Below are 27001 nucleotides of genomic sequence, written 5' to 3' on the forward strand. Positions count from 1 at the left end.
GTTATTCAAATATCTTCAATTTTGAAATTTAAATAATAACCCTACAATAAACTTAAACGTCATCCTTAAAACCCAGCTTACATTAGCACTAACCCAGCACTCTAGCATCTCAATGAAGCAACGATGACATATCACGTTCTGCGCCTGCGCTGTAGAGGTCATAGCGACATCTAGCGGCGAAAACCGGAGAATTGGGCACGAGACCTACTTGAGTTTATGGGTATTTTATTAATATTGTTTAGGAAGATTATCTATTACACTAATAATAATATTATGAAGAGGAAATATTTGGCTGTTTGTTTGTTTGACATGAATAAGCTCTGAAACTCCTTGGCTGATTTGAGAAATTAACTCACTGTTGTGAAGCTACATTATCCTCGGTAAACGTTGGTTATATTTTATCCGGGTACGGCCAGTAGTTCCCATGGGTTACTGCTGAAACCTAGGGAAAATGGCTCATTATTAAAATAATTAATAATATTCTAAGTGTGTAAGTATTTGTCTAAAAATGCTAAACCACTTTAAATGAAAATTGGTTACACAAACAGCTTAAAGCCTGAGCAAGGATTTAAGTAGGTAGATACTTTTAGGTTACTTTTGGCGCTAAAAGAGCTTTCAAACTAACGAATTATAAGTGCGGTCACCCAAAGATCATCTTAGCGACGCGCATAGCATAACTGGCCTTACACACGCGACAAAATCTCGTCTGAAAGAGCTCTTACACTAAAACCTTTTTCTATTTAAAAATACACACTTTATAAGCAAAAACTAATCGACAGATAGTGAGCAGTGTTTACGACAATCACTGCGATACGAATAGAGTTACGATTGTAAATTAAAAGCCGCGCCGGTTTAATGGCGGCAAAACCTAGGAAACCGGTAGGCAATGGCAATAACCTAGGAGTGTAGGGCTGTGCTAGGGGTTAGGAATAAGTGTTAGTAGCTGGAGTTTGTTTCGTTACATCTACACTAATAAGTATAATAAAGTGAAACATTTTTTTTATTATTTGATTGTTATGAACCTTAAGGTTCTGAACCTACTTAACCGATTTGATAAATTAAAAATTCACTCCAAATAAATTGGAAAGCTATACTCTTCCTGAATAGCATATGCTATATTTGGCTAGGTACGGGAAGAATTTATCCCAAGACGCGAGTGAAACCACGGGGAAACAGATACTTATAATATAAAAATGCTTAAGTTTATATGTATCTGGGTATGTTCGTTTATTCTTAAAATTACAAATAGCTTACTTGTTATCCATGTTTGAAAAGCAGTCCCCTCAAGACATGACTCTATAAAACAACTTCACAAATAGATTGGAAAACTAATGTTACAACTACCATGTATTTCAATAAAAATAAAATAATAATCTAAAAACCTATAAAAATGCAAAGCCCTAACAACCGGCCCTACCAGTTATCTTCCCTAACGAGCTTGCTTAGAAGTCCTGGATAATACAGGCAGTTTTGATTAGAATTTAAATGAAAATCATGAAACTTGTCCAGGCGCGTTAAAATGTATAAACCTACGCCATTTTATAAGCTTGTTCTAGACTCCATTTTGTTTTTACTGGGAATATGAAAGGAGGTTTAGAATTTTAGATAGAACTTTTTTGTGTTGTGTGTAGAATTAGGTGTTGGCTGTATTAGGATAGACATTGCCATATTTTACTTTAGAGAAAAAAATCAAGATTTTTTTTTGGTGTGGAAATACTGAAAATGGGAATCGCGTTGCACTGGCTTGAGGAGGTCAGACAAGCAGTCGCTCCTTGTAAAACACTGGTTCTCAGCTACATCTGGTTAGACTGAAAGCCGGCCCCGACATAGTTGGGAAAAGGCTAGGCAGATGATGACGATGAACAAAAGTAGGTAAAACATTTTAACCTTTCTATGAATGGACAGATACTTACTTTCGCGCCGCAATTAGTAAGGATTACCATAAATTAAGATAAGTTAATAATTTTCTAATCATGATTTACGAATAATTCTGACGACAGATTCGCGAATTTTATACCAACAAACTCGTTTGCTACTAATTTTATGATAAATTCGTTCATTAATTTCGAGGCGTGCCAAATACCATACATAATAATCAAGGATAAAACTTTCTAACGAACATAAATAAAGTCAATTTAGCACAAAGGTGAATACTGCGACCTTTGACAAAACTAAAAACACGAGATTTAAAACTAAAAACAGATACATTGCTTTTTGTCTACACACAAACTCTTTTTATCCCCTTTCACCGAATCAATAGTCACGTAGCAACGAATAATTCACGCCATTTGACAGCTCGCGACTTTTGACAGCTATTCCAAAATGGCGGGCTTTAATAAAAAAATACTTTCACTCATTTCGTCAGTACAAATACGTTTTGGCGTCAACAATGGAACACGTTTGGGTGTTACAAATAATAGAAGATAGTTTGTTAATACCGCGTGAAGTGAAAATTAAAAATGGCTGCCGGGTGTTTTTTTTTTTGTTTGGCACAATCACTTCTGCGTTGTGCCTTGTATCGATTATATTGAATCGATTTACGTTAACGTTGTCGATTGTCGTGTAATTTGAAGTTGTTAGAAGCAATGACGGTGAGAATTTGTAAAATTATTTCATAGATTATAAAATATTTGATTGGTCAGTCTAAGGTCGGTATGATGTCATCGTGACAGACATTTCGGGTACAAATATTAGCTTACCGGAACTGTGTAATAATTTAACTACAAGAGTTACCTAATACGAAATAACAGGTTAACTTTTATTGCCATAATGATAGGCATAAGTAAAAAAATATTTTTAAACGTTTTTTTGTTTTGCATATTTTAGAATAATTGACTAGGTTTTTTTAAAGACGAACCTTGTTCATACCGACTGGGTACCTGTTACCGAAAAATGAGGCTGCGATCTAAATAATGAAATGAGAGAAAATACCATCCAAATACGAAAACTATCAATTAACTATCATCAGGAAACGATCACTTAAAAAGCCATCTGTTTTAATTAATTAATTTAAATAATAAAATAAATGTATTTTGTTGTCTATATTATCGCAACAACCTAACTGTTATCCCTACTAATATTATAAATGCGAAAGTAACTCTGTATGTCTGTCTTTCACGTGTAAGCCAGTGAACTGATTTTAATAAAATTTGGTACAGAGATAGAGTTGACCTTGAGAAAGAACATAGAACAGTTTTTATCCCGGACTTTTGAAGAGTTCTCTTGGAAACGCGATATAACCGAACACGACGCTGGCGAAGCCGCGGGCGGAAGCTAGTTTTTAATATCTTCTAGTAATATTGAATATTTTTCTTTTCATATAACAATAGGTACCTACAACTATTGTCTTTTTTATAATATACAAAAGTATTTCTTTCAGCTTATAAATAACAAAATCCACTCGTCATTTTCGTACCATTTCCAGCTTACTCACTCTATCAAAAACACCTATCCACCTATCTCTAGGCTAAACTCCTCCGCATTAAAAGAAGATTTCCACCTTGACATTCACATTAGAATGTCAGGTCGCATGACTCAGTCAGGTCGCGTCAAACAGGATAACGCCTTAATTAATACATCATCAACCATTATAATACGACCTCACATCATTTGCATACTTAGTTGTTCATTTAAATAATATTTTAATGAGTAATCTTAAGGCATATCGAATTATTTCTAGATTCGTTTTCAACAGGGATTTCAGACGCGCTTGGGGACTACTTTACACACCTGTTTAAAAAGTAGCCTTTTCCGATAAGGCTACCAAAAATGAAATATTTTCCATAAGTATCTATTTTTTATCCACATATTATATTATCAAATTAGCCCAAGTAATACCAAGTTTATTTTTGGTCGGCGCGGCATGTTTTCTCCTTTCATACTCTTCTTTCATCAACTTTAACACCATAGGGAGAATCGACCATCTGAAGAATATCTAAGTCATGAAGCAAAAATTCCTCAGATAGGAGTTACTTAATGATTGCTATTGAAAATCGGCCCATAAACAAACCAATCCTCAAAGTTCCTCCTTTATTTCTCTCAACAAACACTTACTTCCTTTTCTACCTTTACACATACCTTTACCTCTACATAAGCCATGCTGTCATCAGTATGAAGGCTGTATGTCTGTACGTCTGTAGGCGATCACCACAGCCTGTCGCTTCTCTCACAATAGACAGCCTCAAGGTTTTAGTACTATGTATCAGTTTGTAGGTACATACTTTGATAATGATGTGTGAATCGTTTAAGCTGTGTGGTTTTTAAAGTACCTGTTTTGTAGGAGTGAGACTGGTGGGGCATGTAAATAGCCTCATCGGGGAAAAATAATAAAAAATTAATGGATTTAATTGGGACAAATTTAAAAGATTGATTGAAGGAAGAAAAGAGAAATGCGGGATGCGGGAGCGGTGATTTCAAATCTTGAAAATCGAATGCGGGAAAAACAATATGGCGGTGAAACTCAAATTGTAATTCAATTAAATCCCTGCTGATGATATTCCTTTAGACACCAATACCCACTACAACTATTTGCAGCAATAAAGCCCACGTACCTTGTGAATCCAGGGACCTCACTTAGAACCAGCGAGATGCGAAGATGCCTCGTTCCAGGGCGCGTGGTCGCGGTAAGGGCTGCCGGCCGGCGAGCTAAATCTAGGTTCATCCACCGGTGGACTGATTAAAACTCGTGAAATCAGCACTGCACTATAAGTCCGCAATGTCTTCTAGCAGCAGGTTCAATTATTACACGAGAATCTTCAGGTAATCACATATAGGGAAAAAATGACGCGGAGCGGTGTGTATTCGACACAATGCGAATGGCGGCGGGAGAAGTACTACGTCCGTCCTTGGCGGTGGCCAGACGCAACACACTGCTAGCTTGTTGCGAGTATCCTCTAGAACACTCGATACGAACCAATGGGCGCTGCGGTAGCTAGTATTGTCGTTCGGATATCATCACCAGAGACTCAATTGGGTTATTATAAATATGAAAATGATCGAAATAAAGTTTTAAGTTGCGGGAAAAATAACTTATGTATTTAATTTATTATTGAATAAATATTTGCACTGAAAAAAAAAGACATTGACGCTTCACCAGAGACTAAGCTTTTGGTCGTGATCAATATAAGTTTTCTTGAAGATTATTTATTAGGGTGATCGCGTTTGTTTGTTGGTTTAAACGGGCTTATTTCAAGAACTATTAGATCGTTTTGAATAATTCTGTCTGTTATCGATGGCCTCTTTATCGCAGCGTAGAGTAGGTAGTTCCCGCGGGAAGTCCGTGAAACCATAGGTGGTAGCTATATTGTTTATCTTTAGTTAAATACCTTGCGAAATATGTTTCCTAGAGCACTTATTCTAATGAGTATTATGTAAGTAAATAGAAAGTATATAAAAGTGAAGCCAAAACTTGCCTAAGAATTGGCAAAACTACTTGATCTTACATAAACACTTTTGCGGGAGTTCTACAAACCCTTTATTCTGCAACTGCGTAAAATGTTTGCTCATCATCATCTGCCCAACCATAATCTCAACTGATTATGAACTGAACCGATTTTCCTGCCTTTGGCTACTCGAAATAACCGCTAAAGATGTTCAAAAAGCAGCTTGGACTTACCAAATTAACATGCCTTTCAAAATACGGAGGTGCTCATTATGACAAGATGGTCACCCATCTACAAATCGTATCCCCCAACGCGTAACCTTACAGACTAACCCACGTGTGTTACTTAGCTACGAGCTAAAAGATGGGTTGAAAACCATTACAGAAAAAAAACAGTAAATAAATATCCTCCACAAACTTACCTACATAATAATATTCTTTACAAAATAAGCAAGAGAATGCAGCTACTGAGCTCATTCGCCCAGAACAGCGCTTCTTCACAGAATAAATATTGCTCAATTGTAATTCTATAGCGAACAAGCAAAATAAACAGATAAATTGCCTTTTGAGCTAAAGGTCGTTCTTGCAACAGAGTTGAGCACAATATTGTACTCAGAATTGCATGTATTTTGTACCTATATTCTTTACTTTCAGCTGAGAATAATAAAACATATTTTAACTAAAGCGGTACAGTAGTAAGTATTTCCGATATTTTAAACTTTGTTATTTCGCATTTCTGCAGTTATTTTTCACTGAAGCGTAAATTGATACCTACTTATACATAGTATAATAATATTGGTAGGTACTCAGCAACTTAGATACATATAGTAAGCTTGAAAATCGACCCCAAAAAAGTTACGAAAAGGCTAGGCAGATGATGAAGTTACGTAGGTGGGTACACCCCTCAATAAATAACTTTGCTGGTGTGAAGTTGGCTATAGCTGGCATCTACATCTAAACCTCTGCTCATCGCCCTAAATAAAAGCTTAATACAAACTCCTTTTAACACACATTAATATACGAGTAATACAAAGGAATTTACAACACACTGACAACCTTGACATTAAAATGTCAACATTCCTTCATCGAGCGAGTTTCGAACATCGTTCGGATGCAATCGGGTAACATCGGATATCTTCGTGTTTGTTCGTTTTTGTTGCTCTTGCGCATGTAATGAGATGCGTCGCCTGTCACACCGGAGTTAATCGGATTATTATCGATCGGATCGCTTTAATTGATTAATTTAATTCGATATGATTATGTAATTTATGAGATGAAAGCTTTGCTTTGATCTTGCTGTGTGGTCCTCAAATGGTCGAGGTTTCATTGCATCATAAATGGAGCATTGATAAATCTTTAGAAAATAAATGTGTTTTCACTGTTCATATTCTTTTAAACTACACATTTTTGGCAGTCTTAAATCAGATAGGTACCACACAGGCTGAAAACTATAGGACATTTCGTTCTTAAATCACCTTTAAAAACCAGTCATATTACAATTTTAATCCTGTAGATTTCAGTAGAGTAGTTATCAGATTACAGTCATCCAACTTAGAATAATGCAATTAAAACAATAGGTTACTAGGTAAAGACAAGCAGATGAAAGATTCAATATGTTTTTATGTCGCTACAGTTCTTTTTCTCACTTATTTTTACGACGGTGTAACAGACATCCAATATAATCATCAATTAATGTGGCATGCTATCAATTTTCTCGACAATTATCCGCTAACACAGAGGTAGGTACTCGTCGCGTTAATAACAACAGGTGTAGAGATGTCTCTTAAAGAATGTAACCTTTAAATGTCGACAAACTGTTCTATAATATTTGTAGTTTTAATAATAGGTATGTTGGTCTATAATTTTATTTAGTGATGTATAAAAAATATGGACAGAAAATATCAAGAAAGAACAGTGTTTAGGACTATTAATGTGTGTTTATAGAAAGACTGCAATACACATCGTTAACAATTAGATTAAATTTCAAATAATACTGCAAGCCATAAAAAGAGATCGCTTGAATTTCTGAGTAAGCTTTAACACGGCCGAAGTTGATAGAGCAAATGCGTTTTGCCATCCTCCTAAAAGGTTTCTATAATGAAACATAGGATCTCTTTGGAAACAAACACCATCGTAATAAAACATAGATTCAATGGCTAAAACATAGATCAATTACGTCTAGAAATTCGAAAAGTTTTCCGCAATGTTTAAAGCAAAATATCATCTACGACAATAACCAATGCAGCTCAAATCCTGCTCTCAATGATGAAACAAGAATACAAAACTACAATACAATGTCAGTACAAATACAAATATAAGTACATTGTACAGTCAGGTCGCTAGGCCCACCTACAACCTAGAACAGGTTCAATGAGAACCACTGCAAGCACGTACGACATTCATGTACAGATGTGTACAAAAAGCAATGTACGATGATATACAAATAAAATTGTAGGCATAAAATCATGATGTGTTGTAATTAGTGGGGATGTAAATAAAGTGAGTACAAAAATGTTTAAACAATGCGGTAGGAAAATCCACTTTTATTAATATTTCGTCATAAAAGGCGTATGTTTATCGCAACTCGGCAAAGGTTCTTCTGAAATTATTTTTTAATAATAACTAGCGTTCACCCACGGTTTCACCCGCGTCCCGTAGCTGGATGGTGACTAAAATCTATCCTCAAACCTTCTCCCGAGTGTACGTTACCTCCCCTCTAATTTTCAGCCAAATCGGTCAAGCCGTTTTCATGTTATGTCGTGACAACGGAAAGCGGGTTTCATTTTTATATATATCTTAGATTTCTGAAATACAATAATTATTATTCGTATTTATTACTAGGCTTTCAAAACATTGATTTACAAATTCAGTCATTCAGTATCATGTCAGGATTAGCACGCAAAGGTCACATACATATTACAAATTCTAAGAATATCTGAATGAATCGAGACAACCTGTCGCAACGCAAAGGACATAGGTAGGCTTTATTGCTAACCTACTTTCGGAGGCCATGTCAATATTACACTCATCAATATAGCAGTTTCATCAAACACTTTTGTCAGTGACTGTACAGACCACCAGGAGTCAAATATGCATTAATCAGTTGGTTAAAATCTTGTATAAATATTTAGCCTTTTTCCCGCGGTTCACCTGCGTCCCGTGGAAACTAATGCTTGTGTCGGGATAAAATATAACCTATGTTACTCAAGAAGAGTGTAGCTTTCCAAAAGCCAAAGATTTTTTTAAATCGGTACATTACTTTTTGAGTTTATCCATTACGAACAAACAAAAACATTTTTCCTCTTTGTAATATTAGTATAGATTTATAACAATATTATTATAGCAGTTTCATCAAACACTTTTGTCACTGACTTTACGGACCACCAGGAGCCAAATATGCATTAATCAGTTAGTTACAACTTTTATAAATAATTTATATTTTATTATTTATTCAGATTAACACACTGTGTGGCATTTGAATTTAATTTCTGTAATATGATTATGAAAAATCTTCGGTGTGTTATGAAAAATGCATTTATTATTAATTTTGTTGTAATTCTTAATTCTATGTAATAATTTAGCAATGACATGTTACTAAATTGAACACAGATGTTATGTATTTTGATTTATCTCAACATCTGTTAAGACAATATTATGAAAATATGACATAATATAATTTACAACAAATATGCAATCAATTAAGTAACAAATCTGTACTAAATAATGTTAAATAATTTCTGAAGTAACTCTTTACTGAATAATTTTAAATCATATTTGAAATCCTAATATTGAGTTTAAAAATCTAACGTTGAAGAAAAAGCAAAGTTTTAGGTATTGACTATAACTTCTAAAGATAAGACAGTCGCTTCCTCGTGGAAAATAACCAACAAAATGAAACATGCTTTAAATCACACCCGTAATCATATGTAAATTCACAACTTTTTAATTCAAAATCCCTACGACCATCTGTCACTGCTCTCATTCTCATCTAAGAAGTATTTATATTCCAAACTTGTATAACCAGCCAGTTACCCGATGACATAACTCTATGCTAATGCTCTATAACTCTATAGTTTATGGTAATCGCAGGGCCCGCCTATGCGCGGTCCTTCTTGCAACACATCCGTTGTGTACCATAGATACCTACCATAGATTACGTAGTTTAAGATTAGCATTGACACTGGGAAACTTTGAGATACCAAAGTAACTAAGTCTTAAGTAATTTAGTAATATTAGTTTATGAATTATGAGACCTTTGTGCGTTTCAATCTAGCGTATCTAATTTTCGAATGATGTAAGGAATTTAATTTTGTTGGTGTCATCTTTAAAAGGCCTCTGACATAGTCCATCGGGTTAAAGTTGAAATTATTTATATTAATTTCCTACTACTAGCATACCTAGGCTAGTTTTCTGTACGTTCGTAATAAAGAAGACAGTAATTGTTTGTACCCTTTCAAAAAATCTTTTGCTTTTGGAAAGCTACACTCACTCTCCCCAAATTATTTAGCCTATCTTTTGCCACGGACGGGCAGTAATTTCTACGGGACGCCGGTGATTCAACAATAGTTATATGTAACTATAGACTATGTAACTTAAGAAGGTCGTCTCTAAAACTCAATACGCCCTTTTGCAACCACATTTCACTATCACTGTCGCAACTGTCAATCATTTGACAGATGAGGCCATATTGCCAACTTTGACATTCCCTTTCGTTCGGAAGCGTTCGGGTACTTTCGGCTGCTCTCGGAATGCATGCGTGACTATCATTGAGCAACGCATACTTTGTCAAGAGCGATCGTGTTCAAACGACACGAGAGATGATGGATGTTGAAAAGGCTTTATTTTGTAATATTTATCTCAACGTTTTGCATGAGAATTGGCCATCTTGCGCGAACAATAGTTTTGTGTAAGACGTATTTAGTTTTAAGCACGATTGCGGATTGAAGTATGTAATTTATTGTGGTAGGTAGGTACTTGGTAGCTGTCTAAGATGACAAAAACAAAGCCCATTACATTTATGTACATACTAGCTGGTGCCCGCGACTTCGTCTGCGCAGGTTTAGTATTTCGAACAATATGTTTACAAATTGTAGCCTATGTGTTATTCTGATGTATAAGCTATATTATTGTAAAGTTTCATTAAAATCCATTCAGTAGTTTTTGCGTGAAAGAGTAACAAACATCCATACATCCATACATCCATACATCCATACATACAAACTTTCGCGTTTATAATATTAGTAGGATCTACTATAATTGTTTCATCCTTGTAAAAATAGCTCTTCCTCCACTGTCATACATAACGTTCAATTTACTTGCAAAAGGCTGAATTGCAGCTTGGAGCATATGCATTCCTACATATATTTTTCTCAATACATATTTGAAGTATAACCTACTTTTCACTATCCACTCGCAATTAAATGCCAACAAAACTCGTTGCACAAATTCTCACACACCATTTCTCATTTTGTTCCCAGATGCGATTCGGACCACACAGCAGAAATGTTATACACCCACTTGCAAGCGTTAATAGAGCGACCAGAAAACCAGAAGAAATTCGCGGACATCGAGCGAAAACTCCAGATGAGGGGGGCGCTACCTTCGTCGAAGAAACCCCCAGATTCTTCGCTCGGGAGCGAAGTATCTCGCGAATCGGATTCGGGGAGCAACGAAGAACGCTGTGTGGCTAATTTGTATGACAGTTTGGCTGCAGAGCTGAAACAAAAGTTGTCTACAGGTAAAAAGGGATTAGGTCAGTTTGTTCTTTTTGATTTTTCTGTAGGTAGTTGCTTTGAGCCTGCTGGTTTGGTTGGTATGTAGTTAGCTTTTTGTGTTATTTATTTATTTAGTTATACATGAAAATTTTTAGAAGAATATACCCGATTGAGGTTATATTTATTTTGAAAAACGTGTGTACTGCATATAAGGTCCATAGTGTAGATTATCTACTGATTTATAAAATAATTAAGCTTTTGTAGTTTAACCCCAGTTATGATGAATTCAATGAGTATTATATTTACGTACCTATATATTTACATTGATCAATGTAAGCTTTGCTTTCCAAAAGCACAATTATCACTGTCACTTACACGCTTTTAATTATTAATTTTTAAGTTGACTCAAAGTACATAGTTACTATTTTGCCAATCATTTACACAAAACACAAAGTCAAGAAAAGACAAAAAAACAGTTCTAAAATATTATTAGAAACAAAAAACTTTTGAAATCAAGTCTTTATTTAATTTTTAACCAATGGCTACCCAAAAAGCATCATTTGATTAAAGAACAATCCTGACATCACTAAAGCAATCATAAACACACTCACTCATTTTCTCAAACTCACTCACCCCAACTCACTCACTCACCTACATTTCCAGGCAAGAGCCCAATCCTGCTGCCGCCTCGCGACTACGACACGGTTCACCGTCAGAAAGGCAACCTTTCTAACATTGACACTCGTCGGTGCCTCAATCAGAACATTGTGGGGGTGAACGCGAGGCGTAAGCTCGAGTCTTCGGGAGGCAGCTCGGGGATCGGCAGTGATCTTGCGCCGTCGCCGGAGAGAAATGAATATAGGCCGCATGATAATCATAGTACTAGTGGTGAGTAGATATTGTTTTGTTTTTTCAAATAGGCCTATAAAAGCTAAGCTCTTTCGAAACGTCAAAGTGCACGTTTTTAATAGATATATATGAGAAGCAAACATACATGCAAAAAAACCTTTTAACTATTAAAGAAAACAACTTCAGTAATATGCCTAAAACCTTCTCCTCCTAAGTCGAAGTATTATGCTCGAAACCGCATCAAAATCGGTCCAACTGAACTTAAGATAATCGAGCACAAATATACTTAAATACCTACAGGTCAAACACAGAAACTTCTTTTTTTAAAGTCGGTTAAAAACAATCATAAATATGGTAAACGGAACAAAATGTAGTAATAGTCTTTATACTTTGCATATTTCAATAAAGACAAGAGGATTTCCTCTATACTGATACTGATTTCTGACGATAACTTGCATTAAAATTACCATCAAAACTAAAAAAAACCTACACAGAACTCTACAAAAAAAACCTCAAAAGGTTACTGATGGTCTCAGGCGGTTTATACCAAAGTAAATAAAGCTATTAAGTACTACATAACTTAGAAAAAATACATATAATCGTACAATTAGGCGGTTGCGAGTATCATTATCGAAATGATTGTCTGGTGTTTTTATAACATTTCAAGATGAGCTCCAAAAAAATATGTTTCCGCGTTCTCAAGGGGGATTGAAATCTTTATGTGTTTATAGTGATACTTAAATGAGCTAGTAGTAAAGGTTTCACTTACATCATAGGAGAACAAATTCCCGCATCAGGGTAAAAGCCTTATGTGCTCTCTCAACGTCTAGCTAGACACTAGGTATTTTTAATTAGTACTTAGTATTAAAATCTGCATGCCTTAATGGCAAAATATGGCTGAACCGTTAAAATGTATCCGTATCACCTGTGCTGTACCCATATTTGCAAATAAATTTATCTTTATCTGTGTATAATTCGGTTAGTTTATTTCATTAGTTTTGGCTTAAATGGCGTCCAACAGACAGACAGAACTACTTTCCCATTTATTATATTACTTCTTTCCGCACTGGGATAAGAATATAGCCTATACAAAATACAATACAAAAAAATACAAAAATCTTTATTTCTTTTACAAAAATTTCTTCTTATAATTAGTTGTTGGAGTCTCCTTTTAGGCATGCCTGTGTCAGGAGGCTCCGCTCATCCTTAACAAACTAAAAGCATAGCAAGAGACATGAAAACATATGTTTTGTATTTTAATTATTTAGTGGGTAAGTATTTATTTATTTTAGCCTAAGGCATAAATATATGCCTATGCTATGTTACTCAGAAATACCGTAGCTATCCTTCAGCGAACTAATTTTTCAAATCTATACAGCTGTTTCGGGGCCTTTAAGGTACAAACACACAAAAAATAGTTTCCTCTTTATTGTATCCGTTTAAGGTACCTACTTACTCTATCAGTTTGAGGTACTTTAGTACCTCTGGACTGGAGAAACCGCGGGAAGCATTACCCACCTAAACAAAAAACAAACATCTCATAAAATCTAACGTATTATTAATAAGCAATTACTCGGAGTTTTCTATAGGAAGTGACGTTACGACGTTTACGTCCCGGAGTGCGCCATTGTCTGTGCTCTTAATGGCGGTGAGTAAAAAATGGAATGGTGTACCAGGAATTGTGTTAAGAGATTAAAAATGGATTCAAATGCATATTAAAGTTAGCCTTGCTGTTTAATAAGGGATACTTATAATATTTTAGGCTGAATTTAGGTCACTCAATTCTTGTTGAAAAGTGTACTATGCCTATACTTAGGTAATTTCAAGTGAAAATGGGAAATTGTATCTGTCTATGCATAACATAAGATATGTGTTAGAGTACTAAGAAATGCTACGGCTGTACAATAAAAACTTGTTGTAATGGGGCGGAAAAAATAAATTTACCAAGAAACTGAAAATCTAGATAAAAATTGCAATTGTAAACAGACCGGCACAACAACCACAGTTTAAATAATGTTCTCTGTGTCCCAACTATGTATTTGGTTCACTTATTATTTTCGTCTGCCTTATGCTTAAATTAAAAAAAAAAAAACAAACAAAATTGGAACGCCCTTTTAAAAATTTCAAATCGCCCCATTTTCAAAAACGATCGGTACATGGCATACAAACTCATTGCTATTATACATACCCACATAACATCATGATAGTACATACTATATTACATATAGTTCAAGTACATTACAACCTTCAGTGTACCATTGAGAGACCTAATGACTTGTGAAATATTTACCTCGAAAATATTCCCACCTACATCTTTGAAAATCTCAAAGTAATTGCAACCCTAATATCTAAATGATAGAGTAGAGAATTGAATGCGTTTACAATGCTTATAGGGTTGAATTCGTATTGTTCGTGTTATGCCAAGAGGCTGTGTGACTGAACTCAAATTGATCCCTTTCAATTTTGGCGGTTGTGATACGAACGGTGTTTTTGAAAACAGAATCTTTAATACTGGTACTTTTCAATATTGGTAGGTTTTAATTCTTTTAAAAAATGAGATCCATCAATTTAGGGATATCAAGCTTTAAAACTCTAAAAATATTGGTTTCAAAGCTTTTTAAAACCTCGTTACACATCGTCGAAATTTTATTTATGTGAACTGAGCATAATATTACGTTAAAGCATCAAGCAAAGTATTAAGTACAAGAACTTAAAATAATTCAGACAAAATTGGTATGTTTCTCTTATACTTACATCATTGAAAGAAAATACCCATGACGCATAGACAATCTAAAGATGCATTCGACCATTTGCAGTCACAACAATGCAAGTATATTTATTTAACTACAACCATCAACCACAGACTATTAAAAATACCATAGACAAAGGAATCACCCCAAAGAATAGGAAGGTCGTACATTGAAAATCTTTTCAGAGACAATAGTTATTTTTTTCCTCTTTGGGAAAACCGCGTATAATGGAAAAGTGTATTCTGTCTCTGTCTATGGTATTGTTTTAATGCATGATTCGTGGGAATTACTAAACTGTGTATTTAGTATTTGTGTATGTGAAAAACATGCGTAGGTATGTAGGTACTCTTTAGTTTTTAGGTTAGTTAGGTTGTAGTAAACTTTTTTAGCTTGCGGTGTTTATATTTGTACTCATAAAGCTGAAAAATTTGTTTGTTTTAACGCGTTAATTTAAAAAAAATACTGGACTGATAGCAAAAATTTGTCAATGATAGATAGCCCATTTATCGAGGAACGAAAAACTATCAGCTACTATAATCCGGGTGCAAAGAGTTGTTCCTATAACATTGCCATAATGTGGCAATGTATAGGTGACATAGGACATAGGTGTTCTAGCCCTTAAAATATCTATATGTATGTATTGTACATATTTCAATCAATAAGCATTAAGCATTAGTGTTAGTAATCTGAAAACCGAGAGTGCTATGATGATGAAACTCTAAATATATATATGTCTAAATATGGTAAACATAGAGTATGTTTATTTAAGTATTAATCGCTTCTTATGAAAACCTATGTCTATACATCAAACCATCATTAAACTCACTATATTCGCAATCGTCGCCTGATTGAGCAACACTAATTAGACCCAACTCATTAAGAAGTCATATTTACAGAAATAAAACTAGGTTGAATACTCCAATAATTACCAAATAACTAGATATCCGCCAAAACATTCGATATCTTGAGCAATATACTCATTATCACAGAAAAATGTTAACGACTCACTCTAAGCACACGGCAAACTTTTAGTCGGCCGATAGTTTGTTTGGGCTCATAAATCAGTATGAACATGAATGGTAGTACGCACATTACAAAGATCAGGTATTTAGCCGGTATCAGACCGACTGAAAACTTTGATTGGATCATAATTTTCTTTTTTTTAGTTTGGCAACTGTTGGCCAATTGTTTAGTGTGCGGGTAAGTTAGTTTGCAATAAAATTATTATTTAATTACCAGATTGCTCTAGTTTTTGTAAAGATATTTAATTTTAATTGACTTCAATAAGAGTTGATCGTAAATCATGAATTACTGTTTTAATACATAGTTCATGGTCTTCTGAAGTGATAAAAACTGCGGCTTCTAAAGGATATAAAAGAAATATAATTCTAGCTCTGAATTCAATTTCCAGTTTGAGAATTCTGAATCAGTAAGTCCGACACCAGTCTAATCAAGGGGTATTGGGTTGCCCGGGTAACTGGGTTGAGGGGGTCAGATAGGACAGTCGCTCCTTGTAAAGCACTGGTACTCAGCTACATCCGGTTAGACTGGAAGCCGACCCCAACATAGTTGGGAAAAAGGCTCGGAGGATGATTTTGGAATTCTGAATACATTTTAAGTGGCTCTAGAACACCTTTGTCTAGAAGAGTCTGATACCTTCCGATCCACCTCACAGCACCAAGTGGGATATTACGACCACAAACAATTAAAAAAATGCTCTAGTTGGCACTTCTTCTTGCTGACTCCTTGTCCTAACTGGAGGTGTGATATTTTTATTAAAACAATAAAATAAGATACTCGCAAAATCATCAAACATTCTCATACTTATTGCAACAAAAACTAACTAAACAATTGCGCAAAACTAAAGTTTATTAAACTTAAACAATGGTTTGAAAGTCATTATGTTTTCCCATAGAGCACAGAGGGAATGAGCACGATGAACAATGAGTGAGTGAATGAATTGGCGCGCTTTTAGACAAAATGGCGGGATGGCTGTGGGAATATTTTTAGGTATTTTCGTTCATAGTAAAATAGGCAATGGAAACTAATGCCAATGTATTTAGGTATTTGGGTAACTTCGTCGTTTCAAGCTGTTCTGGTTTTCAAAGTTTCAGCTTTCGCATTAACTTTCTTTGTTATAATTTATTGTTTCTTAAAATTTAAATTTAGTTATTCCCATTTACATTTTCAGTCACTCATTCCGAAACCAATTCCTATTAATTTATTTATAGTTTAGAGGTACACCAGTAATTATGTTATTATATGGTATTTTTCCACAACAATTTATTACTATACACTCAACTAAAAACAACCATTAAGATTAAAACATGTAGTCCCAATCATTACACTGTAGGCCCAAAAAACTGACCCATCCACATATTTCGAATAACATACACGGAAAAAATATATCGTAGCTATCAACACCAGAGAGTAGAACATGACTAACGGCCGCTCCTTATACTCTATCCATCTATTAATTTGTTTACCGTAGATAGAATTTTGAAGTAGCCTAGTGGGTAAAGAACCAACCGCTCAAGAAAGAGTGTGTGGATTTGGTTCCGGGCCAGGCAAGTACCAATGCGACTTTTCTAAGTTTGTTTGGACTTTTTAAGTATATATTTGACACCAATGACTGTGTTTCGGTGGGCGGTAGTTCCCGACTGTCATTGAACATCCTTGGCAATCGTTACGGGCAACCAGTCTTACCAAGGAGAATTGAGTTGCCCGGGTAACTGGGTTGAGGAGATCAGAGAGACTATCGCTCCTTGTAAAGCACTGGTAATAAGCTGCGTCCGGTTAGACTGAAAGCCGACCCCAATATAGTTGGGAAAAGGCTACGGGCTATGAGAAATAATTTTGACACTAACCCCATACAAGCTATATAAAATTCCTGTCTTCAGTAAGAAAAACCACGGATCAATAAAATATTGGGTACGGCCGTTAAACTGTTATTGGAACCGCTATTTATTAAGAAATAGTATATAAAAAAATCTGACAGGTGCGTGTCGAATCACGCACGAGGTTTCGTGTTGTAAAAATTGATTAATGGACGCAAAAAATATTTTTGAAAGGCTTGTGGTTCCGTGGGGCCGAAAGTTCGTTAGTGTAATTATTTTATCTGTACTGATTGTTACCATAGGTGGTCTGTGTTTTATATCCAGACTAGATAATTCCCGTGGTCCCTGAGGAAGCCATTCTCGCATCTAGTTCTGTGTTGCTCGGTAACTGGGTTGATGAGGTGACATAGACAGTAGCTCCTTGTAAAACACTGGTTGTCTGCTGCATCTGGTTAGATTGGAAGCAGACCCCAACACCAACACTGATGATGGTAGATGATGATTCTTAATATTTTTCTGGATTTACCAATCAAGTTCACATTGGTTAAAGAGGCAGTGCTCCCGAACGCGACTTGAGTAATGGAATCCTCCAAGGAATAGGTACCAGGCAATTACAGAATTCTACATCGATCCTCTAATTACCGATCTCTAAAAATTATCACAAAAAAATTAACGCTTAAAAACACACATAACTTTCATTTCAAATTTTGACAGCCCTAAGTCTACAGGTTCTTTTCTATGTCAATTCTTTATTTAAAAACAAGTTGCCGACTGTTTCGAAGATGGGGTCCCGTTACACGAAAAAGTGAGACCACTATGAGCGCACGCGCATATATACGCGCATTATAAAAGTAGGCTAGGCAATTTTGAAGATATTTTTATGTTTTCCAATAGTGCTAAATACATAATAATTTGTTTTGTGCCTGGGTAAATAAAAGCTTGAGGTCAGGTTGAATGTCTGCATAATATTAGAGACCTCAGAATTTTTGTTATTCTACCTAGATTAGACAGGTTTCTTCATAGTCTTGTCTGTGTGGCCTTCACGCCAAAATTTCTGAGTCTGATTAGATGACATTTGGTATAAAGATAGTCTAGCTAGAGCCTGAGAAAGGATATAGGCGACTTCTTATTCATATACGGGAAATATATCCCCTGGGCCGCAAGATGAAATGGGGAAACAGCTAATAAGGAACAACAAAACAAAAAGATACCTACCATAACTGGCAAAATGCGGGAATACAACACTTTTTCATAGGATGCCAAATATGGAAGTAATGTGGAACTGTTTCGGTCGACAATATAAGATAGCAACAACAAAAGTCAATTAGCAAAAACAGTTAACTCCAAACCTACTGATCCCATTTCAAAGTTCTTAAATACCTAAAGAGATTCCAAAAGAGATTTTACTAAAAACAAGACAGGACATTTTTTCAAAAGCTCTCAAGTCAACATGAATAGGTATGCAAATGATGCTCCTAACGTTAGCTGTTGCAGTTTTTGGCACAAGTAACTGCAGTTGCGTCGTGCGATAATGCGGAACTGTGTGTTATCTGCGAAATGTTAAGCGTTACGTTTGATGTGGTTTACCGTTGAACTTGTGGCTTCATTAGGTGTATTTAAAATTTTGCAGTTTTTGCAAAGGATAAACTTAAAAAAACTTTGATTTGGAAATGAATCTCTCTTCCATTTTTTTTGTTAGCAGTGTATTCACTGCCACTTCTGTTTTGTCTAAACACACGAATGTGACCCCCTAGGAAGATCTTTTTGTACAATTTTAATAACAAACCGTTTTCTCTAATTCCAGAGGAGGACTGGGCGGAGAGCACGGCGTACATGATGCACGAGGCTTTCGACGCGTCTCCCCCCCGCCGCGCGCCCTCCCCCCGCCGCGCGTCCCCCGCGCGTCGCGCCCTCTCCCCGCGCCACTACGAGCGCTACCCCCCCGATGACTTCGCCGACCAGTTCCGAGACCAGCTCGCGCCCTTCCGCGACCACACCTTCGAGCGGAGGTTCCGACACGAGTCACTCGAACGCGTCAAACCAGAAAAGCCAGTAGAGAAGTTCCAAGACGACACAATCAACTATAGGAGACGATATGTGGCTGAAACCAAACCATCCAACAGAAGCATCGACAGAGTCGAGGATCGGAGGTTCGGCAAACTACAAAGGGGCGCCAGCGAAGGCAGCCTCAAAATCGCGGAAGCGTCGCCAAAAGACAGATTCAACGTCGCTAAAGAAAAGTTCATGAATCTCGAAAGGGAGAGGTTCAACAGGGAGCTGGAGGCGCACATGGCGATGCGGAGGAGCATGCTGGAGCGGAACAGTCGCTCAACTTCTTCCCCCGAGGAAGAACGGAGGGACGAGCGGCAGGACCGACACAGAGAGGTGAGCTCCCGGCGAGAGCCCGAGCGCTCTCATCGCGACGCGGAGCGCCACGCGCCCGAGCGCCGCAAGGACGAGCGCCTGCGCGACGCCGAGCGCGAGCTGCCGCACCGCGACCTCGAGCGACTCCCGCGCATCGGCAGGAAGCGCGACGACGTCAAGCGGTACGAGTACGGCGCGGAGGACTACTTGAACAGGATCGAGCCCAAGCCTCATAGAGACGAGTTCGACAGCTTCGACCGAAGAGGCAGGAGGGAGCTCGACAGACGCATCGAGGAGGACGAGATCATTGAGCCAGTGATCGAAGAAAGAAGGAGAGGGGATTGGAACGACAGGCAGCGAGCGTTCAGTCGCTCCCGGCTGTTGGACGACCAACGCCAGTCGTACGTTGAGGGCGACAGGGAGAGGTACTATGACCGGGACTACAGAGACTTCCGCGAGCTGGCTGATCGTCAGCAGACGAAGTTCCGCCACAGCTACGCGGAGCCGATCCCGCGCGGCCGCCTCGGCACCGTGCGACCCTACTGAATGCCATAGTAGATACATAGATGATTATTTTGGAATATTAACACTGAACAACCAAAAACCACGTATATGTGAAGATGGACGGCGCAAGCCTGGATTGTTGACTATACCTGATTATTCGTTATATATTAATGGACGTGAAAAGTAACATACTTATGATTTTGCTGACTTGTTAACAAGTTATTTGACAGTGTGTTATATAGGATGTAAACACATAAGTGCCTATCGGATAGTTTTTTTTATTGTATTTATATAAATACTCATAAGTGCAGTAAATGTCACAGATATTATATATTAATTTTTGTAAATATAAATAAATAAAGTACCTTTGTTAATTTATAGATAGGACACAAATTCGAGACATTGTTATTTTATGCAATATTGTTATGAAAAAATGTTATTTTATCGAAGAAAATATCAACGATTTATTATTTTTTTGTCATTGGATAAAAGAAGTTATAAAATTAGTCTTTTATTCAATTTATTGTGAAATGTTTCAAAATTTATGTTACAGTTTCGAAAATTATTTAGATGTTTCAATTTAGTTTTCGGGTCGTTTCATTAAGAATATTATAACTACTTAAAACTACCTTTTAGAACAATAAAATTGCGAATTTACAACAAAATATTAAGAACACACTAACCACCAACTTTTTTGTAATTCTTGCACATTTTTCTTTTCTTTAAAAAGATTGTTAAAGTTTTTTGCAGTTGCAGTTTCTTTTTAATTCAGAAAATGTATTTTTTTCAATTATAAAAATTTTAGTGAAATCTCTATTCAGTCATTTAAACATCATACAGTCATATTTTTTTTATGAAACGACCTCCATATTTGTAATTTATTTGTAAGTTAATAATAATAGATTGTAAATGAATATATCATGTTTTATGAAAGAATTTTCAACAATAAAAAAATTAAACATTCCTATCTTGTTTTTTTTTTGAGAGCAAGTGTAACAATTTATTTTTTTTAAATGCGTTTCCACACCCTATATAGAACATATGTACATAGTATTATAAAATAAAAAATAAAAAAAGACATTTTTTTGTGAATCAGAGCTCCGAAGAAATCTTACCTACAACGAATTTAAGGAAAGGCAGTGCCCTTGAAACATTTTCCAGGAAACAAATAATACCCAGCTTCTGTGTATAATGATCATTATATTTATCAAAGTATTTACAATATATTGCACTTGCGAGCGCCCTTACATCTAAAATATTGCACAATTATTGCACACAATTGCACCGACTCATTGACAGTTTACATTTAATACAAATACAATCATACAGGAAGAAATGATTATTGAAATTAATCATCAATTTTACGTAATAATTCCCACTTTCATCACTTTTCACAAAATTACCACTAAATGTTCGATGCTTCAAAAATATTTGGTGGTAAATATATTTAGTGGGAAGTAACTCTGGTAAAATTGATATAATGCCAATAATAAAAGAATAATTCTACAACCAACTTATTTATACAGTTAAAAAAATATATTTTCAAGCACTTGTCTCACCTTTCAATAAACCATTTTCAGATAAATAATAAAAACTAGATGCTTAATTCGAGTTTCTTAACTTGGTAATTACCAAATTAGGTATTTTCTCTTAATTTTAATTAAAATCTAAGTTTTAATATTATTACCGTTATATATTTTTTACATTAAAATTGGTGAGACAAGCGCCTAATGAGTTTATAGTAAATATTAATTTAGTGGAAGATGATTGCCGTCGTAGGTGCTCAGGCGCAGCCTAAGATGCATAAGTTATTAGAATATACCGAGTTTGTTTTCTTTACAAAGTTATACCAGTCTCATTGCAGTAAAAATATGCTTATAAAAAAACTTCAGATATCAAATTGGGAATCGCTAAGGTTATATTTAGCAGGGAAAACTGTAACGTCTACAGTTTAGCGAAAATTCAATAAATAGCAAAACAAATTATTAAAAAAATAATTTACCATTTCTTTTTTTAATTTATTGCTATTTATTAAATTTTCGCTTTATACATAATTCAAGGTAGTTTGAAAAGTCAATTAAATTAGTTGAAAATAATATTCATTTTGTTATATTATCATCTATTTGAAAGAAATTGTTGATACAATATGTTTTGTTAAAACATTGCACATGTCTATAGGAGATGCTATTCTGCATCAATGTTAGTAAGTTGGTAAAGTAAGGTTCAGATCACAATAGTGAAGTAGTGATAGACTAGATCATCTACTAGCACTAGATTATAACTACGTACGGAGTGTGTATTAAAATTATGACAGGTCTTGATTTGGTCCATTCATCCTCATCATCCTCCGAGCCTTTAGTCCAACTATGTTGGGGTCGGCTTTGATTTGAGCCATTATATATTTAATATTCAAATTTATTTTAAATGAACTGTATTTCAGAATAATGATCTCTATAATTTTATTTTATTTCAAAAAGTGTATCATTTTAAATAAAAATTATGAAATGATTTGGTTTATAAAGTTTTTAAGAATTATTATTAAAATAACTTACGCGTAAAACGTAAATACATGTTTGATATTTAGAAAATTTATATAGAATCGAAATTATATTATGTGACGTGTTTTATTCAATACACACCCTGTACACTTAATTAATCTATGTATAAAGGTTATTTTCAAAAAATAAATAACTACATACATAGTTTTAATATTAACATTCGATATACTTTTTAGCCTTATTATAAAATAAGGTGGTATACGTGTATGAGATACAAAAACTAGTAAAATATGTGAATATACAAGTTTTTTTTCACTATAAATTGAGGAAACTGTCTGTCATATTATTTTAAGCCTTATTTACACAATATTTTTTACTATTATGAAAAACAATTGCATATTGCTCTCATTTTGAAATAAAAAGAAAATATTATGTAAATATAGCTTAAACATTTTCTCCAAAAATATATTTTCAGAGTATTGGTACGATATTCGGACCAACAAATGTATGGAGCTTGTGAACTTGATTTTAGGACTATAATCAAAATAATCCCGTTTCCGTAATCGAAACGTCAATAGAACGTTTCGAGTAATTGTTTGAATACACCTATAAAATATTTTGTCATAAAAATATTGCACTTTTTGTTAAAACATATATGTATATATATTGGCTATAATATTGCACCTTCCAATTATTTGGATATTTTTTTTTATATTTTGGTTAAGGTTTTCACTGTATAAAATATTTTTCCTTGCTTCATGCCTGGTAAAAAATTTTGTAAGTACATATTTTGTAATAGTAATATTTATTTATTTCTGAAAATACATAGTTGACAATGGCCTTCTTTTAAGTCATATTTTTAATTTATTGGAATGTTATTTACGTATATATTTACGCTTATATATTAGGTGTATATATTTGGAATATTACAAAATAGTATACATATCTAGGACATAGTGTCCAGACATTATGTCCAGACATCTACGTACAGTTTGTGTTTGATGTACATCAATTAATTGATTCTGTAAGATGTGAAGATGTGTGTCGTTTTGGATTGAATGACGTGTGAATGTTATACATAATTTCATTTATTAAACTCATTAAGGTAATTTGACAAAACCTTCATCCATATCAAGTTAATTTACAAAAACTAAGACCAGTATCAAGTAATTTGACAAAAGCTACGCACCATATCAATCTAATTTTACATAAACTACTTCCTGTGTCAAATTATTTATCTGTGCTTAACTACGATAAATACTCATTCGTATCAAGGAGATTTGCCAAAAACCACATAACGTATCTAGGGTAAGTACCCTGGCGTGTCCTCGAGGCTGGCGTTCTTAGTGAGGGTGACGCAGCAAAATTGCACACCATATCAAAGTTATTTGCTAAAAACTACGTCATCTATGTAGGGTAAGTACCCCTGCATATCTTCAAGGCTACCGTTTCTAGTTAGGTTGAAAAAATATTTGACAAAAACTACGTCATCTGTCTAGGGTAAATACCCAAGGGTATCTTCCAGACTGGTGTTGCGTGTGAGGTTGCCACAGCATAACTATGCCCTACGTTAATATACTTGACAAAAACTACATTCCGTATCTAAGGCAAGTACTCCAGCATATCTTCAAGACTGGCGTTTCTCATTAGGTTGACAAGATATTTGACAAAAACTACGCTATCTACGGTAAATACCCGAGTGTATCCTCCAGGCTGGCATTCCTGGTGAGCGCAGCGCGTCGCATGGCGCGCACGTCGGTGCGCTGCGACAGGCGCACGTCGGCGAACAGCGCCGCCATCTCCGCAGACTTCTTCACTGAGAGAGCCTCGTGCGAGCCCGCGCCTGTGCTGCGGACTGAGGGGATGTGTGGTGAGAATGGCTTGTTAGAGAAAACCTTTGAAAGCAGTTTAACTAACCTAAAAATATCGGACGGTACATGGGAATCCATCTTGTCATGATGAGTTCGTCCGTCATTTAGAAGGCACGCTATATTGGTAAGTTCAGTAAGAGTATAGTTGTCCCTTGAATATCTTTGGTGATTGTTGGGTAGTCAGAGTAGTCTGTCAGTTGACTCTGAGCAAGGGTAACAAGATATAGGAGGTTAAAAGGTAACAGGATATAGGAAGTCACATAAGCAGTCAATCTATATAAAACACTGGTTCTAAACAGGATTCAGTTAGACTGGAAGCCGCCCCAATCTTTCGGGAAAATATACCAAAGTTAAGGATGGATCATTCCCAATAATGCTTATCCAGCCATTACTGTATTTTCTACGCTATTACTGAATAGAGCCATCTTAACCCTATGATTGATGAATCCACGCCACTATCACATAGCTACAAACTCCTCAATATTTGTCCTGTTACTGTTACTGTTACAGCCTTTTTTATCGTCCCACTGCTGGGCACAGGCCTCCTCTCACATGGAGAAGGATTGAGCATTAATCACCACGCTTGCTCAATGCGGGTTGGTGATTTCAGACTTTATAGTCCAGGTTTCCTCAAGATGTTTTCCTTCACCTTTTTATCAGCCATTGGTGTCTAATTATACTTAGAAAGTACATACAAACTTAGAAAAGTTGCATTGGTACTTGCCTGACCCTGGAATCGAACCCACACCCTCATACTCGAAAGGTTGGTTCTTTACCCACTAGGCCACCACGACTTAACGAATATTTGTCCTAATACAAATAAATAAAGGCAGTAGTTACCAGTGAGTCGCTGCATGTTCCTGTAGCGCGGCTTGTTCTGCAGCAGCAGCTCGTAGTCCAGCGCCACGCCCTCCGAGCTGCGCGCGCGTCGCCGCCGTCCACCGGCGCTGCCGCCCCATCTACTGCGAATTGGAAGATGGACACATCAATATGGATATATAAACAATTGGACACGACAGTAAATTGAATGAAATCGTGCAATTTTTTAATTTGAATTTATTACTTAATATACTTTACCCCTTTCTATATGATTTATTTTAATGATGATATGCTTGAGGAGGAATAGATAGGACCTTTATATCCTGACCTTACCTGGGCGGTTCAGAGCAATAACACTTGCAGCCTGAGATATAAGCTATGCACCTAGATTTTCCACTATTGTCTTCAGTAGGACCCGACCGGACTGCGCAGATACTCCATGCTCTGCGCTGCTTGTAACCTGCTCCATTCAGACAGTAACACTTGTATCCTTAGGTATTTACCTGGTTCTGCCACTCTTGTCTTCTGGCTGCATCCTATCGCAGTAGGAGCTGACTGGACTGCGCAGATACTCCATGCTCTGCGCTGCTTGTAACCTACGTGGTCCGGGGCAGTAACATTTGTTACTGTCGGCGCAGCTCTCGGAGTCACATGAGCAGTAACTGAAGTCGCCTTCGTAACATTCCCTGGAATCAGAAAAGTGAAGACTAAAATATGCAGGCAGAAAACAAAGATTACTTATTTATTTAAAAAATATAAACATATTTATAGAACGATGGTGCAACGATCGTGCATGTGAATTAGAAATTACTTAATACGACCCTAGATATTCTATAATTCATCTTTACATCTAAAATGAGATAACCTTCTAATAATTATCATAATCGTATAGTCGTCAGTTTATCGTCGTTTTAAAATTATTCGTATCGTCAATTTGGACAATGTCTCAATCCCTCTTTCATCTACTTTTTTATAATTTTCGTTGCTTTCCATTTTTCATCATCATAAATATTGTTTTCAGACTCAGAATTCGCTAACAATTCTCACTAATCAAACAAAATATTTGGTGAAATTAATTCCTAAACTCATACAGCAAATAACTCTTAATTCAGTACATCAAGTCATTCGTCCCAACCGTCTGACACGCTCTAGTTAACTACTACACATTTCATTTCTACTAACAACAAGCAAACACTAAAATAAACTCTAACTCCAAGCAAGAAAGTCCACTTTGTATCGCACAAAAGGATATTTAATATAATTAATACTACTACATCTGACGCTCCTATTGGTTCAAACGCCCAAGACGTCGAAAGTAGAGAAATTCTTCATTATAAGATAATGTGGATTGCTTTTATGAATAATTTTATTATAATGTTTAAGTTTTCTTTATTTTTTTGTGATGCCCTATAGCA

At 35.7% G+C, this 27001-nt stretch overlaps 2 protein-coding genes across 4 annotated transcripts in view; one reads left to right on the forward strand and one right to left on the reverse strand.

Moving 5' to 3' along the window:
- Positions 1-21362, forward strand: part of LOC110373631 (uncharacterized) — a 107187-nt gene extending 85825 nt beyond the window's left edge. For 2 of the 3 annotated variants that reach the window (XM_064040427.1, XM_064040426.1), the window contains exons 5-7: positions 10858-11132; positions 11758-11982; positions 19335-21362. In XM_064040427.1, coding sequence (XP_063896497.1) covers positions 10858-11132; positions 11758-11982; positions 19335-20440 — 1606 coding nt within the window. In that variant the 3' untranslated portion in view covers positions 20441-21362. The remainder of the gene's footprint in view (positions 1-10857; positions 11133-11757; positions 11983-19334) is intronic. The other variant, XM_064040428.1, reaches the window with a different exon arrangement.
- A 1594-nt stretch (positions 21363-22956) lies between these two features.
- Positions 22957-27001, reverse strand: part of LOC110373660 (uncharacterized) — a 56091-nt gene continuing 52046 nt past the window's right edge. Inside the window, exons 6-8 of the mRNA XM_064040555.1 lie at positions 26090-26272; positions 25608-25729; positions 22957-24751 (exon numbers count right to left, since the gene is read on the reverse strand). Coding sequence (XP_063896625.1) covers positions 24579-24751; positions 25608-25729; positions 26090-26272 — 478 coding nt within the window. The 3' untranslated portion in view covers positions 22957-24578. The remainder of the gene's footprint in view (positions 24752-25607; positions 25730-26089; positions 26273-27001) is intronic.

The sequence above is a fragment of the Helicoverpa armigera genome, chromosome 22 (assembly GCF_030705265.1).
Source record: "Helicoverpa armigera isolate CAAS_96S chromosome 22, ASM3070526v1, whole genome shotgun sequence".
In the NCBI taxonomy this organism is placed as follows: domain Eukaryota; kingdom Metazoa; phylum Arthropoda; class Insecta; order Lepidoptera; family Noctuidae; genus Helicoverpa; species Helicoverpa armigera.